This window comes from Adiantum capillus-veneris, chromosome 5 (genome assembly GCF_014529385.1).
Source record: "Adiantum capillus-veneris isolate H3 chromosome 5, ASM1452938v2, whole genome shotgun sequence".
In the NCBI taxonomy this organism is placed as follows: domain Eukaryota; kingdom Viridiplantae; phylum Streptophyta; class Polypodiopsida; order Polypodiales; family Pteridaceae; genus Adiantum; species Adiantum capillus-veneris.
This window is the reverse complement of record NC_140935.1, coordinates 129280684-129306628: the sequence shown is the minus strand read 5'-3', so window position 1 is coordinate 129306628 and position 25945 is coordinate 129280684. Positions and strand designations below refer to the sequence as shown.

Below are 25945 nucleotides of genomic sequence, written 5' to 3'. Positions count from 1 at the left end.
ATGTGAAAGTTGGTGAATATGCAGCTTGATGACTCGAAGTCAGCTTCTGAGCATTTGAGTGCTTTTAGAGGTATGTTGAGTCAGTTGCAGGATAGTGGGCTTCAGCAATTTGATGATAAGCTGAAAGCTATTTTCTTGCTTATGACATTGCCAGATACTTGGGAAACCTTGGTTGTCTCCTTGAGCAGCAGTCCCACCCTCACGTATGACAGTGTGAGAGGGTCTATTCTCAATGAAGAGATTAGATGCAAGTCTAGTGGGGAAGGTAGCAGTTTTGTCTACACTACAAGAGGTAGAAATCAAAAGCGTGATGCGGGCAACATGACTCAAACTAGCAGTAAGAGCAAGACAAAGGATAAGGATATCACTTGTTATCAATGTGGCAGAAAGGGTCACAAGAAACCCGACTGCAGGTATTTCAAGAAAGAGCAGGAAAGAAAGAAGGAAAAGCAAGATAAGAAGAAGAAAGATGAAAAGAAAGGGGAAAAATCAGCATGTGATTCCTCCAGGGATGCTAAAAATGCAAATGTATCCTCTAGTGTAGTCATTGAGGAGTTGTCAAACATTGAGGAAATCTTGGTTGCGGCTTCATGCCCCTTAGATTTGGTGATAGGTAATGCAGACGACATGCTTATCTCGAAGAAAGATGTCATTGATGCATTGCTTAGTGCTAATGATGACCTATCTCAATCTTGGATAGTAGATTCCGATGCCTCTTTCCATGTGACTCCATCTTTGGAGTGTTTTGCTACATATGCTGTAGGCAATTATGGCAAGGTGTACCTTGGTGATTATTTTGCTTACAATATTGAGGGAATGGGTACTATGCGTTTGGCTCTTAACACTGTCAAGAGCTTGTACCACGCATTAAGAAAAGTTTGCTATCTGTTGGCTAGTTAGATACACATGATTATACTACCATCTTTGCAGGGGTTCATGGAAGTTGCTTAAGGGCTCTATGCTTGTTGCAAAAGGGTCTAAAAGAGGTACTTTGTACTATCTTCCATGCAAAGCTTTGCCTGGCAAGTTTCTTGCTGTTGCTAAAGTTGCTTCACACACGGAATTGTGGCATAAGAGACTTGGCCATATGAGCCAAAAGGGTATTGATGTGCTTTCCTCTCTGAAGAGGATTGATGTAAAAGGCAAAAACTTGGATTTTTGTAACGATTGTCTTTATGGAAAGCAAAGAAATCTTCTTATTACTCTGGTGTCTCTCGCAAAGCTAATCCTCTTGATCTTATTCACTCCGATATATGCACTATGCATGTTAAGTCTTTTATTGGTCCATTGTATTTTGTTACATTCATTGATGACTAAACTAGGAAAGGATGGGTGCATTGGGAACAAAGCTTGATATGAACTCCATTAAGGGAGTCTTCCTAGGTTATGGGAAAGCAGGTGAAATGGGCTATAGAGTGTGGTTACCACAGTTTAGAAAGGTAATGCATAGCCGAGATGTAGTGTTCAATGAGGCAAAATTGCTTAAGAATGCTACAAAATCTGATGCTGACAAGAAAATAGTCAGATTTCAGCCTTCTGTGCCACTTATCGATGTTGAAAAAGAGCCTCATGATGCAATACCGCAAGCTGAAATTGATAATCAGCCGGTTAACCTTGAGCCAGAAGAGGTAGGACATGATATTGATGCTCCTAATGAAGATGGACAGCCACCTGAATTGGATGAAAATGATTGTCACCAGCATGATAGAGCTGAAAATGAGTTGCCTTATGATGTGGAACCGTTGCCTGAGAATGTAGATCATTGGGTACACAGGTCAACTCGTTTGAGAAGGCAACCGCAGAGATTTAACCCCTCTTTGGATCATGTAATGTTGACAGATGAGGGTGAACCTCTTACATATAAAGAGGCCAAATCATGTAAGTCAAGCAGTAAGTGGGAGCTTGCAATGCAAGAGGAAATGAAATCCTTGTATGCAAATGATACTTGGGATCTTGTGCCATTGTCTAAATGGAGAAAGGCTCTTCCTAACAAACGGGTATACAAGATTAAGATTGTGGATGAAAAACCCAAGTACAAGGCAAGATTGGTTGTAAAGCATACAGCTTTATGTGTCCTTTTTGCTATCGTTGAGGTGCTTGATTTGGAATTGAATCAAATGGATGTAAAGACAACATTTTTGCATGGTGACATTGAAGAGGACATATACATGAAACAACCTGAAGGTTTTGTAGTTCCTACACGTGAGGACTCAGGAGCTTGTATGCAAACTGAAAAGGGCTCTGTATGGTTTGAAACAATCATCACGACATTGGTATAAGAAGTTTGACACTTTTATGCTGTCTCAAGGCTTTAAACGTAGCCATGCAGATCATTGTTTGTATACGAAAAGGGATGAAGATGGTAGTCCCATCATACTTGTTCTCTATGTTGATGACATGCTACTTGCCAGGAAACATAAGACTAGTCTTGATGCTCTGAAACGTAAGCTAAATTCAGCATTTGCTATGAAGGATTAGGGTGATGCAGAGCATATTTTGGGCATGCGTATTAAAAGAGATAGAAAGCTGAAATTGATGTTTTTATCTCAAGAAAGGTACATTGCAAAAGTACTTGACAGATTTAATATGGCTGATGCTAAGCCTCATGGAGTACCTTTACCTCCATACACTAAGCTTAGCAAAGCAAATTGCCCAAAGGATGAGGTGGCATTGAAAGCAATGAAGGGAATCCCTTATGCATCAGCTTGTGGTTCTCTTATGTATGTTGCCACTTGTCCCCACATTGCTTATGCAGTGGGAGTTGTTAGTCGATACATGTCGAATCCTCGCAAAGCGCATTGGAAAGCTGTCAAATGCATTCTGAGATATTTGAAAGGTACACAATCAAAGTGTTTGTTATGGCAAAAGTGACTTAAAGTTGCAAGGATATTGTGATGCAGACATGGCAGGTGACATGGATACCAGGAAATCTACCAATGGATATGTATTTGCTATTGCTGGTGGTGTAGTCTCTTGGTGTTCTAGGTTGCAGAAAATTGTGGCATTGAGTACTACTAAGGCTGAATATATTTCAACCACAGAGGCTTCAAAGGAGGCCATTTGGTTGAGCAAACTTGCAAAAGAACTTGGCATGCCTGCTCATACGCCCGTGTTGGGTTGTGATAGCCAGAGTGTTGTCTACTTAGCCAAAAATGCCATGTTTCATGCGCGTACCAAACACATAGATGTGCGGTACCACTTCATACGTCACGTATTGGACGATGGTCTAGTCACCTTGACTAAGATCCATACAAAGGATAACCCTGCAGATGTTCTCACCAAGAGTCTGGCTAAGACTCAACATGAGCATTGCATACAGCTGGTGGGAGTTGGTTAACTTAAAGGCGTCATTTATGCCTTTAAGTGGGAGGTTGTTGGGTTATAGGCCCTAAATGACCTCTTATTGTACATTTTTATACTTTGTCCAGGTTCACATTAAACTTGGACACATTTTTTAAAGTCACCTATAATAAAAATGGGAAAAACCCATAAACTCATTAAGTGAGTTTTCCCCAAATTGTACGAGCTCTCTCTCTCTCTCTCTCTCTCTCTCTCTCTCTCTCTCTCTCTCTCTCTCTCTACTTACTTCGATCCCTAGCGCTTCTTCTCTGCTGCACTGTGCCTCCTGCTTCTTGCCCCATTCCTACACTACAGCGTGACGCGCACCTACCGGTACCCTCTGCTTCGCGAATTCAAGGCTTCTATGCTTGATATATGTGTGGTAGCCAGGTTGGTGGGATTGTTTAATCGTCCAACGCGATGATCATGTACACTTCTGAGGATTTTATGTGCTTTTGCCAAGGCAATAGCCTTCTGAATAGGAACCGGATTAGCTAATTGCTAATCCCCCACAGGTACGCACAATTCCATCCCGAAAGATTGCGACTTTGGAGAGTTTTCTCGCGTGAAAACTCGTCCAATTTACAAAGGAACTATCTCATTGCTTGCGGGAGCCCTTGAGGCACGCGTAGACGTGTTCTCTCCGCTAAAAACGATCCAAAACAGAGAATTACAGGCTGCTGTGTTTTTCTGCAAGTTTAGGGTTTCGTACCTAAACTGCAAGGGAACACCAGGGGAGCCTCGCGAAGGCCTTGGCATGCTTAGACAGGGCTTTGGACACCTGGCAGTGGCAAAATAGGGAATTACAACACGCTGAATTTCTGTTACAGCTCACGAAAAAGCTTCTAAATTGCGAGGGACTCCGTCATAGACAGACACTTTTGACCTGCAGGGGTTCTCGCGTCGTTATGCTGCGGTGGGAAACCTGCGTTTTCAGCCCTCGCCGGGTTTGGACAGCTTTGTGAGAGTTTGATTTAAGTGTTCAGATCGTCTACTTTCAATTGAATAAAGAAATACCGAAAGGGACTTTGGGGGCCTACAGGGTGTCGGTCTCGTGTCCGCAATGACATTCTAGTCGCTGGACGGATCTGTGTTCTCTTTTATTCACAGTGTTCTGTGTAAACTTAACAGGTAATTGAAATAGTAACGCCCTCTACTGTATACGGGCCGGTTATAGTGACCACCTCTACTGGTCCTCCTGCTGCAGTAAATGTGGCTGCTCGTCGAACTACTCTGGAGGTGTGGAAGATCATGATCTTGGTTTTTCCAAGATTCACTATGAGTCCCTTGTCTGTGCAGAACTCATCCAAAGCTCTCAGATGACTCTGTAGGCCCACCGGTGATTGTGAAATCAGTAAAACGTCAACAACATATAATATAATGTGGATTGTGGTATCTAATAGGTCCGCTCATGCCCCTCTTGCTCGTAGGATGTAATTGGAGATCTCGTTGATGTAGAGTCCGAAGAGGGTTGGGGAGAGGGGGCATCCTTGCTTAACACCAATGGTGCTAGCAATAGACTCTAACATCCCGCCTGGGCAGTGAACTCTCCCCGTCACCCTATCATAGAGAGCGTAGATGGCCCATATCATCTGCAAAGGTATCCCCAAACTCTAGAGTCGTCGGTAGAGCCTCTCCCGTGGAACGGTGTCAAACACTTTGCGGAAATCCACAACGCAGTAGTAAAGCCTCTTCTTCCACACCTTTGCCCCATCAATGAGGCAACGTAGAACGAAGATGTGGTCGATAGTACAGAAGGTCCGCCTGAACCCTACCTGGCGAGGAGCCCGTAGGCCCTCAGCCTCCCCATAAGAGCTAAGCTCAGCCTCAAGAACTACCCCATATAGCTTTGGCCTTTGTATGGCCGATCATGATAGTCTTGTAGTTCCCCGGGTCCAAAATGTCTCCAGTCTTGTGGATCAGCACTGTGAGTGAGCGAATGCGGTGCGCGTGCGGAGAGTGAGAAGGGGAGAGAGAGAGAGAACACAGGATGTGGGTGGAGCAGCCTCTAGAAATAACTCAAGTGAGTGAGGTGGTGCTCCTTATTCTTACATGTAGAAAGAATAAGGAAGTGTGTATACAAAGTGGACAGGCAGCCAAACATCGGATGTTCGGCTCCGAGCATCGGCGTAGCGCCTTTACCCCAACAATCTCCCACTTAAAGGTGATGCGCCGATAAGTGAGACCTACTAGCTAAACTACTAGTATGTACAAGAAACTAGGTGAGAGACTCTCTCAACCTATGCCCACTGGCTCACTCTGTCGATCTACACGCAGTGGTATCGGCTCTGGTGGTAGGTGAGTGTGCGTACCCACGCTAGAGCCTGCATGTAAATCCCGCAGACAACTCTGTATGGTCTCCAAAGCTCCACGAAGCGTCATGCTAGTGCCAGTCACCGTACGACTGACTATCCCTGCTGCAAATGCTCCCATTGCAATTGCTAAGTCACGTCTCGACACAAGTAGGTCGTACATGAGTCGCCCGAACGCTGAAGAAATGTACGCAAACATGGTTGTCCTAGCCTCTCCTAAGCTATGTGCATGTACTGCATCATCATAACTACCCATCGCGTATGGATGTGCCAACACCGACATTGGGGAAGCTACGTCCCTCTAACCCATAGGCAAAACTGTGCATCCTGGTACCAACTCATCGCCTCTAACATGAGCATATCAAAGAACTCCAGATTTGTCAGCTCTGCCTGTGCCTCTAGGGAACAGATCTGCTCTACCTCTACATGCACAAAGTTTGACAACACCTATTGTGTCTCACTAGAGCACTGCTGCTCTATCTCTGTCTCTATAGAGTCTATTGGCTCGTCCTGCACAGCCAAATGCTCTGTCTCCTGAGCATGATGAAGATCACTAGCGAAAGAGACACGTCTCGTCTCTCGCTCAAAGCATGCCAGCAACAAAACCGAGACTACGCTGTCTCGAACCTCAGACACATGCATAGGATATACCAGGCCGCTGTGGGCTCCTTTGGCAATCACTAGTGAGCCACAATGCATCTCGAAAGACTGCTCTCTAAACAGTACCTGACAACTAAAAGCTGCCAACTGTCTCACTGAGATCAAGTTTTGTCTCAGCTAAGGAACACAGCGCACATGCCATAGCGTGTATGACGCACCACTAGGCAAAGACAAACAAACGTCTCATGCACCCTCTATGTCAAACGTCCAACCCTCGGCCAAGTGCACACAGCCAAGTCTCCCGCTAGAAAATGTGCTAAACCACTCACGACATGGTGTGACGTGGAAAGCAACATCGCTATCTATTAACCACTGTGAAGACAGTGTGCTAACCATAGAAAAATCTGCAAGAGGTACACTCGAGGCAAGCATGACATCACCGTCACTGGCATAGACTGCCACAGGAACCGCCTCTCTAACATCTGTCAAAGCCGTATCTGCATCTCGCATACATCTTCGGTGCTATCTCATACGTCTAAAACAACGGCGTCTAATGTGCACTGTGTGACCGCAATGCCAACAACGCAAGTATTGGCAAGAACGAGACCTCCGTCTCTCATGAGCCGTCACTATAGACTCAATTGTCACACATCATGTCAATGCATACGCGTCGAAAGTGGGAGATCACTCGACCACTGCGCTAATCAAGTATAAACCAACCAGTAGCTCAATAGTGAAAACCTATAACCTGCATGCTGTAGTCTCACGCTCAGAATATGCGTCGATGTGAGAACATGAAGCAAAATCAAAGGAAACCTGTAACCACTACCAGCATATCATGAATGTATGGCTAAGAACCAAAGCATGGCGAGAAATCAAGGAAAAATTTGACAAAATCTCCCCTGTAAACTGAGCAAAACCTCAAGTACAATCTCAACCATAAACGATGCCAAACTAACAACAATGTGGGAGGTAACTCGACCACTACACAATGCTCAAAAGCATGATCAATTGCATCAAAATCGATGCTCACATATGCATAAAACAACTCCACAATCTGCAAACTCTGCAAGCATAAACTGGGACAAACTGCTCAACTGAGCGTAAAGCGCATAACCATATACATGAATAGAGAGCAAACTAGCTCAAAACGCGTCCAACAAGAGAAACTGCCTGCCGAAAGCTGTGAAATCTCTCCGAATTCACCTGTACCTGTGGGGGATTGACAACTAGCTAATCCAGTACCTGTGCAAGAGGCTCTTGCCTCGGCAATCGCACATGAACCCACACAATTGTACGTACTGATGAAAATCCCTCAAACGGGGCATCACGTTTCTGTATTCAAAGGGGGAGAGAGATGCACAAGAGCGGAATCATCGCGCTACATAAGACAAGGGAGAAGGCAAGCTTTCCATTAAAGCTGTGATCACCTACACCCACTACTCACACACACTGTAGTTCACTTATCAAATCAACCTCCTCTCTCATTTTGGGTGCCCCCTCTTCATGCTGGACTTGGCAAACTGCTCTATAGCCGCCATGTGTCCACTTTGCCTCTTTTGAGTTAATTTCCTAGTACCCACCAACTTATAAGTGTAGTGAGGGGCCTAAATGACTTTGAATTGGGCCTAGACACCCTTTTTACCTCGTGGTGACCTGCCCTTCCTGACTGCGGGTGAAACTCTTGGCCGTCGGTCGTTTCACACTGGCCACACAATGTCTGGCCAATTGTGACTTCAAAAAGAGGATCCCAAAAATTAATGAAAAATCAAGGGAAAGAAACCAACAACTAAGGTTAGTGATTGCCACAGCCTCTTGACAAGAGGCCTCAAGTGGCATAATATGAAATTCTTCTACATCCACGTAACTCTAAATGTGCAGAGGAAGCTTCCCCAAAATGAGAGTAAGAGGCTCTGAATGACCTGGGCATGCCAAACCTGCTTCATCTGTCATACCAATCTCCTCTGCACGAATGCCCAACTTTGATGCCAATTGTGGTGATATGAAATTTGCACAGGCTCATGGATCGAAGAAAACTAGCATTGTCTGGTCTCTAAGTTTGCCCCAAGCTCTACACAGTTCCGGGGCATCTATGTTTGGCTGGTCACCAACCAAATCTGGGACAAGTCCTGCACTGGGCTTTGGCTTCTTCCCTTTATGCTCTAGCTTGTCATCCTTATCCTGTGACTTCTTTTGTGGGCATTCATTAGTAAAATGTCCCTCCTCTTCACAAATGTAGCATTTCTTGGCCTCTCTTAGAGCTTTCCTTTCTTCAAAAAATTGGCCACAAAAATGCCTTTTCTATCCTTGTCCTCGCCGAGAAGAAGATTTAGACTGCTTCTTGGACGTGTCAGCTTCATCAGTGGAGGGTTTCTTTGTGAGAGGCATAGAAGTCTTTGCTGTAGCATTGCCCTTGGCTGAAAATTGTTTACCCTGGGACCCTTTCATGTGGCTATTAAATCCATCGGAAACTCCCTTCGACAGATTGTTGGCCACTCGCATTCTCAATCAACTACGTCATATCTATGACAGTAGTCTTCGTGCAGTAGTCCCTGATTTTCTTGGGTAATCCGCAGTAATACTTCTCAATCTGTTCTAGCAATGGCACAAACCTGTAGGAGGTTACTAGCTAAAGTGCGGCCCAGAACTGTTTATTGTACTCCTCAAGACTCGCACACTGTTTAGCATTCAACTTGTGCCATTCTGTCATCACATCCACTTCACAAGTGTTTGTCAGCCATGCACGTGCAAAAAGCTGTTTAAATTGGACCCACGTTGTTGGGCCTTGACCATAATTCAACAATGAGGTCCACCATTGAAGCGTTCCCTTTCAAGAAAGTGGCAGCCTTGCGTATTTTCGAAGACCCTGTGAAGTTTCCTCCAACATAAGCTGCATCGAACTGCTGTATGAAGGTCAAAGCCTTCAATTGATCCTCAGTTCCTCTGAAAGTTTCAAACTTCACTTCTTGCCCACCTTCCTTGTAATCCTTTGGCTGACTCAGAGGCGCCACATTGTCATAAATAGGTGCCCGCAAAAGTGGTGCTCGAGGATTGACCATTTCAGCACTCGCATCAACTGTTTTACCTGTCATATCTACATTTTGGACATATGGCTGCGAAAAACCAGCCATACCAAATTGTGTTCCAAGCATTCGAAATTGACCATAGGCACCCTGAAAACCTGGTTGGACACCCATGTTCCCGTACATAGGGTTACCCATGCCTGTTTAAATTGTCCCGAACACATTCCCTTGCCTCTCTCTCACATGGACAGAGATCATTAGACTCATACACCGGGATCTGATTCAGCTAGATATCAAGAGCACATGGATACAGCCGACACAGGAGTTGGGCACGAAGATGGCCTTCTACAGAGAGCATCTTCTCCAACTCACGGAGGATGGTTTGTGACTAGGCCTACATACATGGATGCGCACTTATCTCATGAGATACGATGCGCTATTGGGCAGCTACACACATCCTCACATCAGCTCCAGATCGAGAATGGCCGATTTCAAGGGGTACCAGCAAGGGCCAGGATATGTCACCTATGTCACCTAGAGCCAGAGATAGAGTTGCATTACACATGTCATTGCCCGGCATACTATGAGATACACGGCCGCTTCCACTGTCTGTTCAGAGAGGGTTTCGGACCATTTTCTAGAGTCATGAGATATGAGGATCAGAGATGTCTCGGATTGTTCCTACTAGAGCTACGTAGACTTAGGGAGAGCTTGCTGAGGACATCAGGAGAGAGGCAGTCTCAAAGACGAATCACAAATTTCTTTACACCAGCCAAGGGAGAGACAGTCTCAGAGACGAATCACAGATTTCTTTACAATAGCCAAGGGAGAGCCAGAGGAGCAGTCATCACAGCAGATCTTAGAGCCCACCCACACTAGAGGTACGTTGATTGATCGAGCCATTGAGCTAGGCAGATCCAGATGCCCACGACCTCGAGGGGTCTCCCACCATCGAGGAAGGCTGCAGCAGAAGATGCAGATCACTCTAGCTCGACATGCAAGACGCCCAACCAGAGTACTGACCATGGAGGATGTTGATGAGATTCGACAGTGACCAATGAGAGATTTCATTTGAACCCACCAATCCCCCCCCCCCCCCTCTATCTCATTTCAATTCCGAATCAGCTTCAAATTCATTCCCTTAATGTCTTAGTGTTAGTTCTTGGTACTTTCCGTACTCAGACATGGTATCAGATTCATCAATTGTAACTTTTTGGTCTCATAGGTCATTTTGGCCTTTCGAAGACGTTAATATAGCATTTCATTTCATTTCATTTCTCTCTCTCTTTCTACCCATCAGCAAGTTTCCACTCACTACCCACAAAGGCTGATCCCCAACCCCTGGGGCAATGCCCAAGAACAGATAGTATGATTTGGAGTGTCGAGAGCTATACAGGTGCTTGCAGCCTCAAAGGCATTGGAGGAGATCACAGAGAGAGGCCCAACATCTGACAAAGGCCACCACATGCCGCAAGAGGCGCTCCTTCAAGGGGGCTAAGGAGATTGAGCTATACCACCTGCTCATAGGTAGAGATTGCATCACAACAAAAAGGACACTAAGAGAGCCTTACCTGACCATCCCTATTGAGTACCTTCCGTCCAAATTATGCTTTATGACGACGACATTGTCCAAATTTCTGAGTCACAAGAGGGCTTACAGAGCTACCTAAAGGCCTTCAATGAGTTACATGGACGGCTCACAGTGAACCTTGGCAAAACCAAGGTTATGATTTCCATAAATCCAGGACAGTCAAGAGCGGAGTATACTCACAGCAGCAGGACAGGTAATGGTGGTTGACTCATACGTGCACTTGGGGGTCACTTTTGCTATACCACTTTTAAGGTCTCTATGGCATGGGCAGCTAGAGATAAGACTCATGGGAATATATGTGGCTATAGCCATGCTACTATGCTAGAGCACAAATGCCACCAGGCACCAATCTTCACATTTTCAACAGCCTGAAATTAACAATTGCATCAGGTTTACGGTTTACCTTGTCTATATCAACATGCGCTGGAGTCTCATAACGTGCTATTGTTACTGCCATTCCTGAACCATCTGAGAGTTCAAATACAGATTGTATTTTCCTGCAATACAATAACGCACATAATTCAGTAAACTATCTTTGCAAAAACATTAAATCTCTAGAAAAGAACAATATTATTGTTAAATAAGGCTGATCAAGAATCGAAACTGCTAAAAAAAACAAATACCCTTTGCCAAACGTTGGCTCTCCTAAGATGGTAGCCCTTTTATTATCTTTCAAAGCCCCTGCTAATATTTCACTAGCACTTGCAGTGCCCTTATTAACCTACAAAACATTTCAATCAGCACTCATACACAACCAGCAACACAGTAAACAACCACTAGTAAACTCACAGCTAAGCACAGTTGTGATTTACATACCAGGACAGCCAGTGGTTCTTCTGTGGCTAATGTCCCAGTTCCATCTGCCTCATAAATATCTCTGACACCCATGCTGTCAGTGATGTACACAATAACGCCCTTCTCCAGCCTACTCTAAGCCGAAACCAATATCAGAAACTCCGGACTAACAGAGCACCCTAACAGTAAAGTTTCTCATGCAAACATCATTCAGCTCTCCTTCATTTATGCGAAAAGAAAAAATAACTTGAGAACCTTGCTTTCACCCCTTTTAGTCGCCGTAGAAGAAATAAGTCTACTTAAGGTGTGGACTAGATTTTCATCAATAACAATATTAATATCTATGAACATCATACAGAAGAAAGAAACAAGATGATACCACATCCTTGCAATCTCAACTCCAGCAGGAAAAAGCCCTCCACTGTAGATTTAAAAACAGAACAAATTACTACAGCGCACACAAAATATCATTCATGCATATGTCTCCAATAATAACCTTCTATTTCAATTTTCATCTCACCATTTGACGTCTTTCATGTAGTCCTAGAAAGAAAATCACGTAATTAAATACTTATTCATGCATCGTGCCCTAAACAAAGAGCAATGAAAGAAAGCAGAAAGGTGCTAGTTGACAGCTACAACAGCTCCAACAATTGGAATCTCTGTGTGGGTAGCTTGAGGAAATCAAGTGTCATGCTTGAAACTGAATACAGCCAGCTTTGAAGGCAAGAACCAGGGTTGCCAGGAGAACCTGGCATCCTTTCGGTCGGTAAAGCTGCAATTTTCAACACGTTCCTCTTTCAAAAAGAAGCAATTAAAAGCCAGGCAAGCCCTTTGTTGAGATCACCTCTATCCTAAGCTCTCTGGGAAATGTCAGAGGAGGTTCTTTACCTTCCACATGCCTCCCCGATTGCTCTTGGTTCTCTGTCTATAGCATGCACTGCTCTTGGTTTTGGGTTCAAAACCACCACTTGTGAGTGCTCGCCATGGAGAAACAACCTGTAGTGGCTGTGAAAGTAATCCCAAGGTACACATATAAGTCTACCACCTCTACTGGCCCTCTAGCTAGTGTGAATAAATCTCTACTCCTAATCTGCCTAGATGTATGAAAGATCACTATCTTGGTTTTTCCTAGATTCACATTGAGGCCTCTATTGTAATTTCAATACTTGATTAATAAAACAAGGAAATACCGCCTGGCGCGCCCAAGGTGACATGAACGTTATGAGGTTTCGACCATTTTTGGGTTTTGGGGTTTTGAAACATTTTGTTCAAGGGCATGGGAGAAGGAAACAAGTTTCAAATGAAAGATCAAAATCTTGGTTTTTGTTGACCCTAAATGGTTATGACGTTGTTCAATTGGCAGAAGACCAATACTGTGCAAGACTCAAGCTTGTTCACGTTCAATGTACAGGACAACTAGAACGTTCTATTCTGTACCATGAGCTAGTACATTTTTTTCTGAACTAATTCAATAGATTTTAGGTCAACGTTGACGGTTGGGGCCTCTGTTGACCGGTCAAAATGACCATTTTTTTAGTATTGTGTGGGGGCCTTTTTCCATGTGTTTGGGCTCTAGCCATTTTAGTCCTTTATGCCAGCAAGCTCTTTTCCTTCTTTAAAGACTAGACTCTAGGCTTAAATAAAAAGTCTTCTATTTTTTATCGTATGTAACATCCACAGTACATTATAATTTTTGTAGTTCGATTAGTACCGCACGTTTTCGTAAGTGTACTGATGGTACGTGACCATACGTGTCAGCCCTGGCTAGACTAGTGCTTAAGGGAATGTTAGTTTCTGTACATCCTGGTTGCATAATGTAGTGTCATGCATGAAACAAATTGCAATAAGAATCGAAAATAAATTCTGAAAGCTTTGGATAGATTTTGCGGACAAAAACCTTTTTGAAAGGGAGAAAAAATGTCTCTATGGCCATGGCAGAGTCTGTAGGAGTTTATCAATGTTATATTTTGCAGCAAGTGCAACTAGTTATCCCAATTTAATATGCTATGCACTCATAAAAAGGCAAATGAGCTTTAGGCTTTTGTCACTCAATCCTGTTTCTCCATAGCAAGAGGAGCCTTGGTAGAGAATGAGGAATACATGGAATGCGGCCTCTTGCTTATCCTCCTCTTTGCACTAACACAGAAAGTTGCAAAGGACTCTTTACAGCTTTCTTTAGGCTGGTTCCTTTTATGTATATACACAGATTATCAAAGGATACCTATATTAGGCTTGATTTTCTTGACCAAAACTTAGAAAGCGAGTCCACTGCTTCACTATACTCAAAAATCCATCTGTTAACTGACGAAAGCAAAAACACGATACCTATTGTTACGCATGTCGAGTATGAATGCTGTTGCCCCACTTTCCTTGAGTTTCTGAATGGCCTCCTTAATTGAACCTGCACAACAACCAAAGTAGTACACAGTTGTTAAAAAAAGTTATGCCTTTAAGGATTAGATTAACTTAAGGAGAAGGCAGAAAGAAAAAGGATGCCAAAATGAACTGACAGCTAAATTAAAGGCACGAAGTTCTAGATTGCCAAAAGTCACTTTTTGATTGAATAGTAAACATTGTTTTGCCGCTAGCCCTTCAATCAAGAACATTACACTTTTACAAACTCCTTCAAGATCTTAGAATCTTGTTTGTTAATGATGGCTCATGAGTTCCCCTCCCAAGAATCTTGAGAATCGATATTTCGAACTTCACAGCTTGAAATTGTTTGAGAGCCATCAAAATTTGAGATTTCCTAAGAAATGGTCTGTCTCTTTGTGTAGTGAATGACGAAATATGTGACAATGCCCACAAGGGGCCAAAATGACATATGAGACCAAAAGCTGCACTTAAACATGCCTTACGTGACTCGTCTCTGTAAAGACAAAATAGAGTAAAGTAGACAGTCTCGATGTAGTATCCAAACCTAGGACTGATGTAAGAAAAATATAGTGTGCCACAAAATGAAGCAGCCATACAAAATCACAAAGAAATATGAAAGGAACACCCACACATGGCACTCAATCTAAGCCTATAACTCCTCCCAACATAACTATCTAGGCACCCTACGCTCACATTTGTACTCTATTGAGAAAAAATAGCCCTAAGCCTTCAATGCCAACGAGATCATAATTGTGCTCTCTATGGATATGTGACGACTCATGCTAAATTCTATTGCTCGCTCTAAGGTATCAATTTAATTGTGGTTGTGAGCTCTCTGTAGGGCAGGGATACCCCCTTGTGAAAACATCTCAACTATGCACACCCCTTTGTTTGTGATACGTCATTATGTCCGTTTGCACTTTATTGCTATATCTAGATGAACCCAAGATAAGCACAGATTCACCTTTAGCACTAGATTTTGTACCAAACTAGGGCACTAAAGAGTTCTTTTTAGATTTAAATAGAATGTCTTTTTGCATCTACAAAAGAATCTCAAAAGACCCTTTTGAATTCCTTTTATACCCTAATGGTAGTATTTGTAAAAATTATCTTCACCCACTTTTGGGCCTACTGTGAAATAGATTTGAGCCTATAAAGAGTACTCGTACATAATTGCATGTGATGACTTTGAAGGATAGCTACTCTAACCTGAGAAAAACATTTTGAGGGCTAGGCAAAAATGTAAGCTTCTTATTTATACTATTGCTACATAGCTTTACCTAATAGAAATCTGCTTAAAGGTTGTACTAGATTATGTTAAGTTGTGTGGATCCCATATACAAAATCCATGCATTTGATTATACGTGACGTAACACCGGCTAGTTATGTAATTTCAAGTTGCACTACGTTGCATAGACACGTAAGCTATCTAAAGACTAAGCATACTGACATAAAAACCAGTCTCACAAGTTTGCAACCTTAAAACTTGCGAAACGTTTCGATGAAACCTTGCAAAACGCAAAGCCTTCTAGAAACAAGTTTTTAAAGTTTTTGTTTTTCAATGTATACTATCTAATTTGGAGTTCTGTGATGCTTTTGCTGTTTTTCGTAGATCAATCCACTCTCTTTCTCTCTCTCACTCACAAACAATCAGAAGCTGTTTTTCAAGTTTTGTTTCAAGAATCATCAACACCTCTGTCTCCATATCTTCATCTCTATCGCGAGCCTACTTCAGCTTTAAAATCTTACCTTGTTCCGTTTCTCATTAAAGCTTTGCTCTGTTTCATAGTTTAATTGTGAACAAATTGACATATACATAGTACCCTCCAAACTAAGAACCAAAGAATGATAATTTCAAATTGCCTTGATAATACATAAATGCGTTTCAATTTCTGTAGTTATGTACATGTGTGTGTGTGTGCGTGCGCACGTGCATATATATGTGTATCTATGTATACATACATGCAAGCTCATATACGTAGAGATTCCATACAGATATCCATATAAATACCTACATATCCATACATATTACAGTAAAAAACGAAGTCTCTGTTTCATTTTTTTCTTGCTTCGAAACCAAACGAGCATACATCAATACAAGATCTGTATACTGAGTTTTTGTCATAACTCTAGAGATGCAAGGCAAACTAAGCCATAGCATACATCAATACAAAGATCAGCGTACTAAGGTTTTGTTATAGCTCTAGAGATACCTGTTACAGCTTCATATTCCTGTCATGTCGTGGCTTTAGTACTCTCAAGAGAAAATTAGGGAGTGATGGCTGTGCCCCACCGTACCTGGGGTGAACGTACTTTCTCAATGGTGCAGTCCACTCTTGTGCCTACCTAGTAGGCTAGCATGAGGCGGGACCCTTGTTTGCAAGGTTTCCCTGTGTCAGAGACTCTTCTAGTGTTCTACAAATTTCTTGCTAAATGTGTGCAGTTATGTCACTTTCAATGACTTTCACATTTATTAGCAGTTTTGGCATATTTAGCAAGTCGTGGGGTTTTTACTATTGAGTAGGGCACATTTGTGGCTTCCCTATATATGCAAACCCCCCCCCCCCACCCCCACTTTTATGCATATCAGTGAGTGGCAGAGCTTGCCAATGTTTTGGGTCACACTCTCTCTAACGTTTGTGTGTTCTAAATCTCCTCTCTCAAGACGTTTTTGCCAACGATCTCTACTCTCTCTAACGCTCCACTTTTCTACTGCTCCCTCTCCCGTGTTTGCAGGTTGCATAGAAAAGAAGCTTACCACAATATTCGGTGTGCGGTATGCAACACGAGGACGATTCCGTGGAGATCTGTCACCATAGCTCCGAGATCCATTGGCTGCCCAGTCATGAGAGAAGGTTTGCTCACGGTGCAGATGAGATCATCACCCAATTCACCCTTTTCCTTGCACCTTTGACATGGTATCAAAGCGACAACATGCTCTTAAATCAGATTGGTAATATGTGCGAGTCTTTGGTGCTGAATTTTCACAATGAAAAGAGATGGTTTCCCCTTTTTGGAGCTGGTTTTGGCTGTAGTGGGCTGATTTGAAGGATTCCTTTCATCCATCTTGTTCTAGCCTCATCACACATACAATGCAAAGAGGGAATGATTCTGAATTTAACCCGGTCTATGATGAAGAAGTATAGCGAGAGAAATTCATGATGGAGCACATGACCATGAGTGGAGATATTGGTCCAAGTTCTACTCCGGCATGGGCGATCAACCAATCAACATACCTACCTTTCCCTCGAATTGGCAATTAAATGGCGACAACTATGGCATTGGGAAAGCGACCATGACGGCGACCTTTGACTCTTACGAGCTTGGAGGTTTTGTCAATGATAACTTTCGAAAGTCGGTGGCTCCGGTGGGAGCAAATCTTTGAGAGCATGTAAATGCTTGAATCCAATCATATATCAACCTCAACAGTAGACCATCAGTCCGACTGATGAAGGATGGCTTTCATCTTTATATGATCGAGTTTCTCCAATGAAGCGGATTGCTTTTGGAGGTACAGATGCGGACCCTCGGTGCCAAGAAATCATCTAGAGGGATCACATCAACAAGATGCACGAACACCAATAGGAGATACTTCATATGGGAAAGCTGACCAGTTAGAAGGACATGGCCATCCAACTTTTGGTCCAGCTTTCTCCTAGGTATTCCAATTCCTATTCTTCTCTGATTACGACTAGCAAATTGTATACTATTTCTTGAGACAAGATAATTCCAATGGTGTTGGGCCAGGAGGAGCGGTCCAATGAGGGGAAGAAGTCTGACTCCAAAGCCTTGGTCGGTTCTTCCAACAACAACAAGCAAAAGGGTAAGAAATAAGCAACAACACTATTTCTTGAGACAAGATAATTCCAATGGTGTTGGGCCAGGAGGAGCGGTCCAATGAGGAGAAGAAGTCCGACTCCAAAGCCTTGGTCGGTTCTTCCAACAACAACAAGCAAAAGGGTAAGAAATAAGCAACAACACTTGAAACAAGAGCCATGCTAAAGAGGATGCTTTGAAAACAGATTGGCATTGCAGTCATTGTGGGAGAAAAGGCCATTATTGGCGAGAGTGTCCAAAGTGAGTTTCTAATGCTTTGACCTCTATGGTGTGGTACAATCACGAGCCTTTGTTCATTTGAAGATGCTACCTTTAGAGGATTCTCTAGGGAAACCGGAGGTTGAGATGGCTTTTGCTGGTCGGAATTGGATTCTTGATAGTGGTGTTGCACAGCACACGAGACCTTTGAAGGATCTGTTATCCAACAAGCAGCAACACTGTGGTTCTATATTCATCGGCGACAAATCGGAGATTCCTATTCGCATCAAGGGTACCAAGGAGTTGATTCCAAATGGTAGAGGGGGTATGCATATCTCCAAGATTCTTTATGCTCCAAAGCTGGGTTTTTCATCTTACGTCTGTGCACAAGGTGTGCAAGTTAGGCATGGAGGTGATTTTTATTGAGGATGTGGTGTCCATTCTGTATTGAAACTCAGGTAGAAGGTGAGAGGGGACATGATGGAGCACGGTCTCTAGAGGATCTACGCTCTTTCTTCAATGACTAGTACTCCCATAAGTGATTTATGGCATTACACGTTTGACCATTTGAACATTGATGCTCTTTGTCATGCTTTTCGTAAACAGATGATTTAAGGCTTACTAGATGTTGGAAGTCACCATGGGAAATGCATTACTTGCACTCATGGGAAGCAACATAGAGAGGCTATCCAAAAGCACACTACATTCGTCATGCTTTTCGTAAACAGATGATTTAAGGCTTACTAGATGTTGGAAGTCACCATAGGAAATGCATTACTTGCACTCATGAGAAGCAACATAGAGAGGCTATCCAAAAGCACACTACACGCCGAGCTACTGCGTTTTTGGAGTTGGTTCACACCGACCTTTCTGGACCTATGCAAAGTCTGTCTTTGAGCAGAGCTCTTTCCTTCATAATGTTGGTGGATGATTACAACCGATTTACTTGGGTATATTTTCTACAACACAAGTCAGAGGCATTTGATCTTTTCAAGAATTGGCATGCGAATGGAGTTGTGGAGCGGAAGAATAGGACTGTGGTTGAGATGGCATGGACAATACTCAAGCCTTTGTGGACGGAGGCACTTGTGACGGCAGTTCACACTATAGACCGGTCTCCCACATCTTCAATCCCAGGAAAGACTCCCTTTGAGGCTTACTTTGGTAGAAATCCTAATGTCTCTCATTTTCTGATATTTGGGAGCGATGTAGGCATCCATGTACTAAAGAAGCATGGGGGGTTTTACCCCAAGTCCAACAGAATGTTCCTTGTCAACTACAATAGTCTTTCCGAGGGATATCAACTCTCTGACCCAATGAACGACGTTGTGCTAGGCCGCGATGTGGTCTTCAACCAGCATGTTCCTTCAAAGGGGCGTTCCGCTCCCAAGTCTTCCACGACAACCCCTGATTTGCTGATACTTGGGAGATCTCAACAATGATGTTCCTCTTGAGGTTGATGAACTCTCTTCTCCAGGTCTTGTCCCTCACACTCCGGAGGAGAACACCTATCTTGATCATGCAGATGACAACCGTTCTCACCATGGTGCTGATGTAGACGAGGATGTACCAGAAGCTCCCTCTTCAGGAGGCAAATCCGACAAATTACCGAAGTGGCTATTGGTGTGTGAGGTGCTACTTCAAATATTCCACCAGATTTGTGTGATACCAGTACAATGCAACGTCCTCCATGACTTCAGATTACTGAGATAGATGGGACTTTATTACAGGCGAACAATGCATTGAGGCCTACAGTAATCAAGTACCAATTGAGGAGACCCTTTCACAACCAAAATGGCAGTTGGCAATTCCAAAAGAAGTTGATTCCACATGGGAGTTGGTTCCAAAGCCTGCCAAGCGGAAGGTGATTGTAGAGCCATCCTTGGTCTCCTCATGAACATAACGGTAGTGTATCTCTATATGCTTGATCCGGGCATGGAAAACGCAATGACTATACAACTATGATTGTCAGAGTAGTTCTTGGTCATCAGATGTTCATGTCATTGAAATGTGGATCCAAGAACCCTAGAGGTTGATCCACATACACCTCCTTCTCTATGTGGTCGTTGAGAAAAGTAGAGACAACATCCATCTAAAACACAATCCAACCGAAAAAGGTAGCCAAGGCAAAAACTGTCCGAATTGTCACCATCCTTGCAGTCGGTGCAAAGGTCTCATCATAGTCTACACCATTTCCTTGGCAACCAATTGTGCCTTGTGCTTATCCAAGGAAATGTTCTTCACCAAACCTCTACCACAAGCGACATCCTCCTCCCATTCCAGCTCCCTTGGATTGATTCCCCGTCCAGGAGCTGGGGGGGGGGGGGGGGGGGGGGGGGGGGGTTGTTAAGAGTTTCACACTCCTGTTCGATGGTGGCTCGAGTATCTCCCAAGAGTAGATTAGGGAGCGAGGGTTGTTTTGTGGCTGTGCCCGGCCATACCCGAGGTGGACATACTCTCTCAGCGGTGCATTCCATTGTTGTGCCCACTTGGAAGGCTAGCATGAACCAAGACCCCTATTCCTAGAGTTTCCTGGGGTCAAAGTCTCTAGAGTTCTACAATTTTCCTTCTAAATGTGCGGAATTAAGTCACTTTCAATGACTCTCATTTATTAGGAGTTTTGGCATATTTAGGACACACACACCCCCCCACCCCTTTCCCTTGTATTTTCATGCATATGAGTGAGTAGCAAAGCTTGCCAGTGATTTGGGTCACTCTGTCTCTATTGTTTGTGTGTCTCTCTACCATTCTTCTCTCACCAACGTTTTCCTCTCGCTAGACATTTTTGAAAGCGATCTCAACTTATCTCTCTAGTGCTCCACCTCTCCACAATTCCCCCTCCCAAGTGTGTAGGTTGCATAGAAAATCGGCTACTCGTGTCTGTTCGGTGGGGCAATACACGATAGGATGACGATTTCGTGAAGATCTGTCATGATCGATCTGAGAACCATTGGTTGCCAAGTCCTGAGAGGGGGTTTGCTCGTGGTTGGAGACGAGATCGAAGCCACGACATGCTCTTGAGACTTAAATCCTTAGAAGAAGCATTAGATACGAAAAATTACACTTTATTGATAGCCTCTGTCACGAGGACGTCGCAGCTGTTAACTGTCACGGGGACGTGGCAACTGCTAACCTTAGTTGTTGGTTTCTTTCCAATGATTTTTGTTTTATTTTTGAGACCCTCTTTTTGAAGTAGCGAACCGTCGTACATTGTATGGCCAATGTGAACGGTAGTTTCACCCGCAGACGGAAAGTGGTCGGCACTGGAATTCGTATAGTAAGAGGATGTCTAGGCTCAGAGCAAGATCATGTAGGTCCCCCCGTCGCACTTAGCAAGTTGATAGATACTAGGAAGTGAACTCGATAAAGGCACAAAGTCAAGGTGGGACTACCAACAAAAAGTATCCAACAGTTAGGCCACATTGCACTTTTGGATGCGGTCCCAATGAGGATAGATGGTCAGATGACCTGTGGGAGCCCAATGATCATTTCCTAAAATTTAGGGAACTGCTATTTTGGGCCGTGAAATGTGTTCGCGTCATTACCTCCGGTATGACTAGGGGAACATTTTACAACCCTGCCGCGAAGTCAACTGAGCAACCAATCGGGAGATTTTTAGGCAGCAAACCCGAAACGGGGAAATGCTTGTAAATGCGCCAGGTGGCACATTTCTGTGAACTTGCCTCACAAAGGAAGAGGTAGCGTTGAATTATAAGCTGGGAGGCCTCATTTTTGAAGAACTGTGAAACCGGCCTGTTCAATCCAAAAAGGGCAGTAGACTTTAAACTTAAACCTTATTTGCTTTCGCCCATTTAATTTGTCGTCCACTTTACCTGTACTTTCAAGACACAACAAAGGGGAAAGGGATACAAGCTGCTAGATTGCACCTGTATGAGTAGACCGACACCAGATTGGCCCCTAACTTAGGCGCCCCTTTCGGTATTTCTTTATTGTTCAAAAGAGGGAATAAACGTTGTGGTTCCCTACAAGCTGCCCCGCACAAACTTGGCTGAATTTCAATTGTTCCGGTCCGATTTCGGCATCATAACTGTACTAGGACCCTTCACAGTCAGTATTCCCATGCATTGACTGACTTCCCCGATGCATACGGACACTTTGCAAAACCTGGCGAGAATCTGCAGCACACTGAATTCTCTGTTTTCAGCCCGGAAAATGCACCAGATCACCTGTACAGCGGTCCCCTCGCGTCCCTGAACCTCCTGGGGGTATTAGGGACCGTTTAGGGCCAAAACCCTAAACTTGCAAAAATACACAGCAGGCTGTAATTTACTGTTTCGGGCTCCGTTTCGCGTGCCGGTCGCATCCGTAGCAAGTCCTCAAGCTCCCGCACTTGTAGGGCTACTTGCCCTTTGAATCGGACGAGATTTCTGGCGTGAAACCTCTCCGAATTCACCTGTACCTGCGGGGGATTAGCCGCTAGCTAATCCAATACCTGTGCAAGAGGCTCTTGCCTCGGCAATCGCACATGAACCCACACAATTGTACATTGGTCAATTGAAAAGCCCACTAGTGGGGCATAACATACTGCCATAGGGGAGAGAGAGGGCAGTGCGTAGCGTGCAGGGCATCACTCCTGGCACCGCACTGTGCATAAGAGGGAAAGCAAGCACTCCATAGCTCTTAACCTGTGACAAAACTGAAAAATGAGCCTCTCCCGGCTTAAAATTCAGCGCCAACTCTTGTTGCATGAGGAAAGTGCACCAGAAGGTGCCACTTGGCACATTTACAAGCATTTTTTCCGTTTCGGGGTTGCCGCCTAAAAATCTCCCAACCGGCTGCCCAGTTGACTTCACGGCAGAGTAAGAAAATGTTCCCCTTGTCATTCCGGAGGTAATGACGCAAACACATTTTCAGGTCCCAAAATAGCAGTTCTCTAAATTTTAGGAGATGCTGCCATTGTATCTTTCTAGGTCATCCGACCCCCTTTGTACACTGCAGCCACACCCAAAACTGAAATGTAGCCTCTGTAGCAAAGGATTCCACTTTGGCTAGTCAATGACCCCCTTTGGCTAACCATAGTCCTTGTCCAACCTTAGTGCTCTCTCTTGCCCTTAGGCCTGGACTCCCTCTGGACAGTTCCACACTAGCTATGCAATGCAGGGCAGTTAGATTTCCCGAGGAGTGTTTCCAAAAAGTGAAAGTAAATAGATAATAAGAAAGAAATCAACAAAAAGGATAGATAGTAGTCACACGTTGGTGACATACCCCCCTCTTGAAATCTCAAACGTCCTCGTTTGCATCTATGTCGTACATGCTCACAGTCAACACTGATGTATTCAACACCTGTCGACACATGAACGACACATACATGCTCCTTGTCAATCCTGGTGTATTCAACACCTCGTCGACACATGTATTGCCTGCGTGTGAACCCTGTCCCAATGACATAGTGGTAGCTTCGCACTCTGCCATTGCTTTGAGTCACTAACTTTCCAATGACAAAATGGTAGCTTCACATTTTGCCATTGTCTTATAGTACACGTTGGATCCCGTAACACTTTCGAGCATACCCAAACCGACAGTTTAAGAATGCAGTTACACATGTACTCTTTAATAGAAGCAATTACTGTATTCTTGATAAACTGACAAGAAATACTCACTTCTATAGCACTTACCAAGGTTTTGGACATTCCATAAGAGCAATTGCCAAACTGACAATCTGTACAGCTCTAACATTCATGTAACATGTATTTGATTTGAGCTCACTTTAAATACCATGTACATCATTTGTTTCAAAATCCATTGTCACACTGACAATCCATGTAGCTCTGAAACTCAAGGGGTCAAGGTAGGTTGCAAATCGAAGGCTCCAGGTAAAGTGATAACACAGTTGGTGACTCTGCAAGTTCACCTTCTTCCATCCACTTAGCATCCATTGGTGGATAGTTTCTGAACTTTACCAAGTAATGCCTAGCAACCTTGCCTTTCACTTTCCTTTCTTTGTGTGCCAAAATCTGTTCCGGGACCAAGATCTCGTCAAGTTCCTCAACTTCCGGCTGATCTTCAACTGGCATATCTTCTGGCACATCACCCACATAGGGTCTGAGAAGACTCACATGAAACGCATTGTGAATCTTCCAACTATCAGGCAATTTCAGCCTATATACAACATCACTGATTATGTCGCACACTTGAAAAGGCCCATAGTAATGCATGCTAAGCTTTGGAAACAGTCTTTCCTTGCCCTTCATCTTCTTTAACCTTGCCTTTTCAAAGCGCAAAAGCACCCAATCACCAAGTGAATATATCACTTCACGACGGTGACGATCAGCTGCTTTCTTTTGCTTTGCCTGAGTCTTTTCTAAGGCCACTTTGACCTTCTTGTACATTTCATCCATGTCCTGAACATACTTATCTGCTTCAAATATCTTGTCCTTTGTATGTAGTATGGGAGGAACTTTCTTGCCACCTTCAACTATCTCAAAAGGTGCCTTGCCAGTTGATGAATGCACTGTATTATTGTATGCATACTCCACCAATGGCAAATACTGCTCCCACTTTCCTTTATGCTCTGACACATAACACTTCAGCAGATCTAGGACAGTAGAATTTGCCTCTTCTGACTGCCCATCTGTTTGAGGATGAAATGACGAAGAGAATTTGAACGTGGTGCCTATATTCTCAAACAAGCCTCTCCAGAACAAACTTGTCATGCGTGGATCACGATCGCTAACAATCGACTGTGGCATGCCATGATACTTGAAAATATTGCTCATAAACAAATGTGCCATCTGATCTGGCTTTATCTTCTTCCTGACAGGAATAAAATGAGCCTGCTTACTGAATCTGCAAATAATGGTCCAAATACCATCGTTTCCTGTCTGCGTTCTCGGAAGATCAAAGATAAAATCCATAGCAATACTTTCCCATGGTTTGTCTAGAATAGGTAGTGGTTGCAATAACCCTGGTACCTTTTGCCTGTCAAACTTGACCTTCTGGCAAATTAGGCATTCTCGCACAAAGGCATCCACATCTCTTCTCAATGTAGGCCAGTAGAAGAATGTCTCAACCGCTTTAACTGTAGCATCGATACCACGATGCCCTGCATACGGTGGGACATGACTCTCTTCCATAACTTTGCGTCGCAATGGCTTTGTGACACACAATCTGCCATGCATCATCATGAACCCATCTTTGAGAAGATAGTGTTCATGACGTTGTCCATGCATTAGCTACTCGAAGACCCTTGCAAAATCTTCATCATTTTCATACTGTTCTCTCATATCATCAAGTGCATGATGATAAGGAATCGACACAGCTGAAATTTGTGGCTTCCTTGACAAGGCATCAGCCACAACGTTCTTCTTGCCTTCCACATGCACAATCTGAAAATGGAACATGGACAAGATATTTGCCCATCGCATATGCTTCTCAGATAACTTTGTCTGTGTCAAGAAGTATCGCAAGGTCTGATGGTCCGTTTCGACAACGAAATCTGCACCTAGCAGGTAGTGTTTCCAACTTAAGAGCGCATGAATCACAGCCAGTAACTCTTTCTCATAGACCTCCATAGTCATCTCTGGCCCTTGCAAAATTCTGCTCTCATAGGCTACTACCCTGCCATCTTGCATTAGCACTGCACTAATGCTACTACCACAGGCGTCACACTCGACCACAAATGACTTCCTAAGATCTGGCAACACAATGACTGGATCTGAAGTCATCTTTTCCTTTAAGAGATTAAAAGCTGAAATCTCTTTCTGAGTCCATCTAAAGGTAACTGCCTTCTTTTGAAGAGCATGTAAAGGTGAAGCAATCTCAGCGAAATTTCAAATAAACCTTCTGTAATAAGAGCATAGTCCCAAGAAACTTCGGCCATCGTGCACCGTCTTCAAATCTGGCCATGACCT

The 25945-nt window shown here is 43.7% G+C and overlaps 1 protein-coding gene across 4 annotated transcripts in view; it reads right to left on the bottom strand.

The window, feature by feature from the left end:
• LOC147458098 (Peptidase S41 family protein) overlaps window positions 1-25945 on the bottom strand; it is a 79810-nt gene that overhangs the window by 28968 nt on the left and 24897 nt on the right. For 3 of the 4 annotated variants that reach the window (XM_086512835.1, XM_086512833.1, XM_086512836.1), the window contains 5 exons: window positions 13989-14064; window positions 12040-12081; window positions 11682-11790; window positions 11489-11586; window positions 11269-11362 (listed from right to left, as the gene is read on the bottom strand). In XM_086512835.1, coding sequence (XP_086368961.1) covers window positions 11269-11362; window positions 11489-11586; window positions 11682-11790; window positions 12040-12081; window positions 13989-14064 — 419 coding nt within the window. Of the gene's footprint in view, window positions 1-11202; window positions 11363-11488; window positions 11587-11681; window positions 11791-12039; window positions 12082-13988; window positions 14065-25945 lie in introns of those variants that run through there. The other variant, XM_086512834.1, reaches the window with a different exon arrangement.